This window comes from Hibiscus syriacus, unplaced genomic scaffold, assembly GCF_006381635.1.
Source record: "Hibiscus syriacus cultivar Baekdansim isolate YM2019G1 unplaced genomic scaffold, ASM638163v2 tig00110482_pilon, whole genome shotgun sequence".
Lineage (NCBI taxonomy): Eukaryota > Viridiplantae > Streptophyta > Magnoliopsida > Malvales > Malvaceae > Hibiscus > Hibiscus syriacus.
Window position 1 is genome coordinate 5,274,019 of NW_024062758.1, and position 6,855 is coordinate 5,280,873.

The 6,855-nt window shown below is 32.7% G+C and overlaps 1 protein-coding gene across 1 annotated transcript; it reads left to right on the top strand.

Annotated features, from left to right (window-relative positions):
• Window positions 1-363: 363 nt before the first annotated feature.
• On the top strand, window positions 364-1,154 carry LOC120128876 (probable protein phosphatase 2C 42). Its single transcript, XM_039146488.1, has 2 exons — window positions 364-485; window positions 716-1,154. The coding sequence occupies exons 1-2, from the start codon at window positions 364-366 to the stop codon at window positions 1,152-1,154; spliced, it is 561 nt and encodes a 186-aa protein (XP_039002419.1).
• Window positions 1,155-6,855: the final 5,701 nt, after the last annotated feature.

Here is a 6,855-nt window from a genome sequence, read left to right on the forward strand (position 1 = left end):
ATTCCAGGAATCCTAATCACATTTGAGAGGGCCAGACAAAAACTTATTGTCTTTTTTCGTCTTTGCCCTATTCTTATTAACATAAAAATGTGCAAAGAGGGACAGCTGTAGACACTCGTTTTTGTCCAAATTTTAAAAAATTATTTATTTATTTATGATTAATTTTATTATTATTATTATTATTATTAATTTTATTAATTTTTTCTTTTTCCAGGTCCCATGTTCAACCCACTATCTCCATTATTCCAACAAACTACCCCTCAACCCAACAACTTCCCTTTCCATCGTGCAGCCACTACCCCCACTAATTCAAAAAAAAACCCATTTTTCTTCCTATATATATATATATATATTATTTATAAAATGCCATGGGGGACCACGAATCATGGAGAAAAAGGGGAGAAGGTTAAAGCAGATTACTCTTTATGTGCTTGCTTGCAAAAGAATGATGGCTATAATGCCCTCTTCACCCCTGGAGGCTTAATGTATGTTCGTGAATGAAACAATCTGCAATATGCATTAACAACAACATTTCTTCTTGCTGTGTACTCTGATTATCTCTCTGCTGCAAATTTCAACGCTTGATATGCTGCCAACGCCTCAACAATGAAGACCGAGTCAAAATTCACTTTCACTACTGGGTTGAGGCGGCTTCCAACGAATCAGCTTTGGTAATATGGAGATGAAGGTTTACACTTGAGTATTCATGACACAGAGCAAGAACCGAGGGATTAATGAATCTGTTCTCGTTTTGCTGGAGCCCGTTTGGGAATGAATTAGAAAATAACGAAACAAACAACGTTCTCGGCGGCGGCGGCAGCGGAAGTAGCGGTGGCTCAAGGGAAGTTAGAGATGGGTTTCTTTGGTTTTGTGATATAGGGAAATATGGGTCCGGTGAATTTTTCGTAGCCGTGATCCAAGCGAACCAGGTGCTAGAGAACCAGAGCCAGATTGAGTCGGGCCAATTCGGCACCTTCGTCGGAATCTATGACGGACACGGAGGATTCGAGGCGGCACGTTACGTTTGCGATCACTTGTTTAGTAATTTTCGAGCAATGGTGGCTGAATCGGGGGAAGTTGTGACTGCTGAGACCATTCAAAGAGCTTTTCAACAAACAAAGGAAGGGTTTACGGCCCTGGTGTCGGAGCTATAGAATACTCGACCAAATATGGCAACTGTTGGACTTACAATCATTTGAGAGCTTTAATTATGTTCATTCACGTGCTTTGAATAAAAGAATGGGGGATTAGTATGCCTTTTGCTAGAATTGGTCATTAGGCTCAGTTTGGCCATTGAATTCCCTATTTTTAGTTTCGATTTAGTCCATTAATCCCGATTTGTTTCAATTTGGCACTCTAAGTTTTTTTTATGTTTTTCCCATTTATTTATTTTTTTATCTAACGTCCTTGACCCTTTTGTTAGAAGAATTTCAACCAATCAAAGGTAAGCAATTTGAATCGGGTTTTAAATTTTAATTTTAATTTTAAATTTTTGTAACTAAGACAACCGATAAATTAATTGGTACCGAAAGGGCGGTTCAATGGTGCTAATCCTTCCTTGACCGTAATCGACTCCCGAACCCAACACGTTTCTAGTACAACGCAGATCAGGTAAGACGGTGCCCGACCCACCTAATTCGTTTTAAAATGGTCGGTGGCAACTCCCAATCCATTTTTCCTAAGTCGAAGCCCAATTCAGGGCCCAACCGAAAGACGGCCGCGACATATATATATATATATGTAATACCCCAAAAATCTAGATGATGACCAAAATGTAAATTTTGAAAGTTAGATGGTCAAAGTAAAAGATTGGAAAAAATTTAGGGAATTAAGTGATAATTTCCTAAAAAGAATTTTTTCCATAAATATATGGTTTACTCTTGAGATTGGAGTTTTATGGAAATCATATTGTTGGATTTGGAATTTAGTAAAGAAAGAGTTAAAGCCGGTAAGGAATCGGTAAATTCCGATCGAATTGGAATGTTACAAAAATTTGAAGGATGTTATAAAATGGTTGGAAATATTATTGTAATATTTTAGATCAGAGAAAGTTGGTTTGGAAATATGCAATTTTTCAGATTTAACCGAAACAGTGGAATTTAGTGACTAAACCGTAAGATTTGAAAATTCAGGGGAAATTTTGGATATAAAAGTCAAAATAATTTATATTTGACTTTGTAATAGGTTAATAATCAGATGGCTTGGTTTGATGGTGAATAAGAAGATTCATTAAGGGTGTTTTGGTCTTATCACAATTAAATGAGTAATATATTCATTTAAAGTGGAATGAAATGTAAATTAAGATGACATTTCAACCAAATGTGTTCATCTTCTCCTCCAAAAGCTGCGTGGGTTTCTTCAAAGGTAAGAGATCTTCAACTCAATTTTCAAGCAATTTCTTTAGGATTATGAGTGTGATGAAAATAGAAAATGGTTATTTGCGAAAAACGCTATCATTTGGTACCAATATTGCATGATAATATAGCTTGATTTCAAATATCCTCAAATCTGGAAATTTGGGCTTATACTATGGTTGTTGAAATTGACGATGATTATTGATGATTTTGAGGTTGTAAGAATTGATGAAGAACCTAAGGATGAAGTTAAAGAAAACAGTTTGGATTTTGATTATGGCAGTAGGCTCGAAAATTCACCAGAAAATATATAAAAATAATTTGGAGGTTATTTTATCTATTATGTTCATATATGGATCTAGTTTTGTTTAAAACAAACGGGGATCAATTTCAAGTTGTATACAAATATATATGAATTTTTAACTGAGGAAAGGTTAGAAAAGTCGGATAGCAGAATTCTGTACAAAACAGATTCTGTTGGTGAACTTTGAAAATTCACCATAAATTGTACATAATGAATTAGAAGGAGTTATTTATATGGATAGATTCTTATTCGAGTCTAGTTTTTAACGGAAGAAACGGAATTCAATTTCAGTGTCTATATCAATATAGAATAATGATTCTTTAAGGGTAGTGCGAGTTGTATGAATTCTGGAAAATTAATGAGTTGTTGTGTAAGTGTTGTATAATTGATGTACTATGCTGGAAATTGTTGTTTGAGAATTGAAATGAGTGTTAGATGTGAAATTGATTATTTTGGGAAGATTGAAATGATTGGTGATTTAAGTACAATAATTGCATAGTTGGGGTACTTAAATGTATTTATGCTTTTGTAAAAGCATTTGAATGGAAATAATTTCAATGTTGGAATTATTGGTATTAAGAATTTAAGTGGTAAAATGGTGAAGACCATTTTGGGTAAATTGGAAAAGTTGGTTCCAATGTTATAAGGAATTATTAAGAGTTGAATATTTTGATAGATGATGAATTTCAAATATAGTATAGAGATATGGTGGAATGTATTTATGTTAGTAAAATACTAACATATGTATTGTTATAAATTTGTGATTTATACAGATCATGGTTGATTTGCAATTGAAGCAACTCAAGTATAAAAAGGGTATATTGTGGACAATAGTGAGGCACAAATATTTTGAAAGATATAAAGTGTCAAGGTGAGTGCAATACATGAATGAAATTATACATGAATGTTTTATACATCATAAGGAAGACTTGCGATAAGTCGACCTTGTTTATATCGACATGATTTTATATCATTTTTTATAAATTGACATTGAGATGTCAGAGTATGAAATTAAAATGCATTGATCATGAAAAAATGTGATATTTTACCATGAATGTTTTCGGGTATGAACTGTCCAATGTTAAATTTGATAATATACTTTTCCATGGATGGATCGAATAAAATAGACTATATGCCCAAGTAAGTCATTGAGGGACAGGGTATAGTTGGCATGCCATAGAGTATAGCAGCTGCAGGTTTATAATACACTTTGGTGTATATGGTGGGCACGACCTTATGTGTAGCACTACGGTGCAAATATTACTCGGATACCCAGGGTCCTCAAGGTTTAATATTGGGCCATTGGCTATGGATTATGTTTTATTGGTTAATAAATGGTAACCATGCAAATAAGCTTATGAGCTTACGGAAATAATGACAAGTATATAGGAAAAATAAGCTTACGAGCTTATGGAATTTAAATGGTAAGTATTTTGGTAAAATAAGCTTACGAGCTTATGGAATAAATGGTAAGAGATTTTATATTATTTTGATCATGTTAAAATATTGGATATGTTAGTAAAATGATTTTATGGAAATTTGATTTTTTATATTGAAAATCATGCATGAATTGTATTACAATGTTAAATGTTTTAATTGCCTCACTAAGTTTATACTTAGCGTGTGATGATTTTCACGCGTAGGTAAAAAGTTTGTAATGGAATAAAGAGTTCAAAGTGACATCGAGCATCGGGGAGTATATTTCAATATCAGTAAGGCATCCTATTGTAAAATTTTGAAATAGAGAGTGGCATGTAATTAATAATATTTAATTTATTTTGTTGAATATAGTTGGAAACAAAAATAGAATTTTTATAGTGAGGAAATGTTAAGTTTTTATAAGTTAATATGTAATTTTCGGAAATTACTGTAGCAGTTACTGTAATATGAACAGTAACCACGTTTTTAAACAAAATTTTCAGATTGTTAAAGGGGTACCGATTCAATCGATTCCCCCACTGTTCACTGTTCGGGTACTATTCACTATTCATAAATAAAAATATTTTGAATTAAATTGTTATAACGAAACAAAATTTTATATGATATGATATTTTTATAATATCATTTACTATTTTAAGAAAATAAATTTTAAATCGCTTTTGAATCGTAAAATGGTTTTAGAAATTCGGATAGCATCTATAATCTGTATAGGTATAATTATACGGGTTATGGGTATTACAATATATATATATATATATATATATATATATATATATATATAAATTTATAATATTATATATTTCATATAAATTTATTATGTTACTCATTATTATTATTTAAAATTTAAAATATGTATATATATTTAAACAATATTTATATTATCTTTACGTAGGTAGCCTGAGTCTGGATCTGGTCCCCGTCCTCTCTTACCACGACGCAAAGGCATCGGCACCAGCTAAAAGACTGCCCTACTTCGCACAAATTAAGACCCCACACTTATCGTACGTACCAAGGTTTCTAGAAGATTAATACGTGACATTTTCAAATATTTTTTTTCATAAAAGACATTAATCGTACCTTTTTTAACTTTATATCTCCGTAGCTAATCACATTATTTTATGAAAATATTATGCATTTAAATTGATAGTAATGTGTGAACTAAATTAGAAAACGAACATTGTATCAGTTAAATAATTGTTATCCCTTGTTCCCATATATAAATGTGGTAAGGAGGAAGCAAGATAGTAGGCTACCCCCAACACTAGATTAATAGCAGCTTCCGTATGAGACCTCCAAATTATAAAATGCCCTTCATGAGACTCGATCCCACGACCTTAAGGTTAAGAACCTTGTGCTCTATCAACTAAGCTGGATGGTCATTTCTGTATTAGTTAAATAATACAATACCTAAATTATTTTATAATTTTAAAATTGTATAGTAATTAAATTAAAATTCAACTACCTCTAAATATGAATTTTTTAAAATAGGTACAAATCAATTTATTTGTTGGAGAATAGATTATATGAGACATATAGATGTAGTTGTACTATACCTATTATGTAGGGTCATGATCTATCCGATTTGTCCAAACACCCGGCTATTTGACATAACTGACACTAATTTTCTCTAATATCCCCTTTCTGACACCGTTTGACCAATATTTCCCGAAGTAGCACCCTTTCTGCTGAGCTGGCGAAAGACGCGTCCTCGGGGACGCGCTTTACCCGTGTTTTCGCTGAGTTGGATGCCACGTGTGGAAGACGCATCCCCGGGGACGCGCCTTCACTGACTCGACTGCCACGTGTGGAAAGCGCATCCCCGGGGACGCACCTTCCATTAAATGCCATAAATGCCCCCATCCGTTTTCCCGAACTACCCCCTCCTCCCCTATATAAACCCCCTCAACCCTCCCTCATTCTTCACACCAAAATCATATTCTCATCTCTTATATAACTCAAATTCTCCAACTATTTGAGTTTTAAATTTGTTATTAGTGGTAAGAAATTTATTTTTATGTAAGTATTTTTTTAAATAGTTATTATATTTTATATTAATATATTTATGTAAATATTATTTTTTTATTAAAATAATATTTATATAATTATTATTTATTTAGAATTATTAATTTTTTATGCTAATTATATTGTTTTGTCTACAGTTATAATGGAAAACGAAATGCTTTGCGATTGAATATTGATCATATCTCCAGACATTTTAGCGATATGGTAATATTTTTTATAATTACTGTTAATATTTAAATTTATTTGTATTTTAAAGTTATTATGAATTTATATTAATTTTTATTTTTTATAATGTATATTATTTAGGATACTGATCGTATTTTAGAGACTTTTATTAAAAATCCACGTATACCGACACCGGAACATATTTTGCCATATTTGGCTTCTGCCAGGTTCGGGTATATTGCAACAATTATAGGCGGTTGCAAACTTGAACCTGTCCTAATTTCTGCATTGATTGAGAGGTGGAGGCCCGAGACACACACTTTTCACCTTCCTTGTGGAGATACCACAATTACATTGGAGGATGTCTCTATGCATCTGGGGCTTCCCGTCGACGGAAATATGATGTGTGGTATGGCGGATGGTGATTGGCAATCAATGTGCATTGATTATCTTGGAGCTACTCCGCCAGAGTTTAATGGAGGTAGAATAGCTTTATCTTGGTTGAAAGCTAATTTTGAGGTTTTAAATGAAAATGCTTCAGAGGATCAAGCAAAGGCATGTGCTCGGGCA

Bases quoted from the DNA above. Each gene is read 5' to 3' on its own strand.
- LOC120128876 (XM_039146488.1), top strand. From the start codon at position 364: ATGCCATGGGGGACCACGAATCATGGAGAAAAAGGGGAGAAGGTTAAA. The intron at 486-715 runs GTATGTTCGTGA...TTCATGACACAG, and splicing joins TTCACCCCTGGAGGCTTAAT to AGCAAGAACCGAGGGATTAA.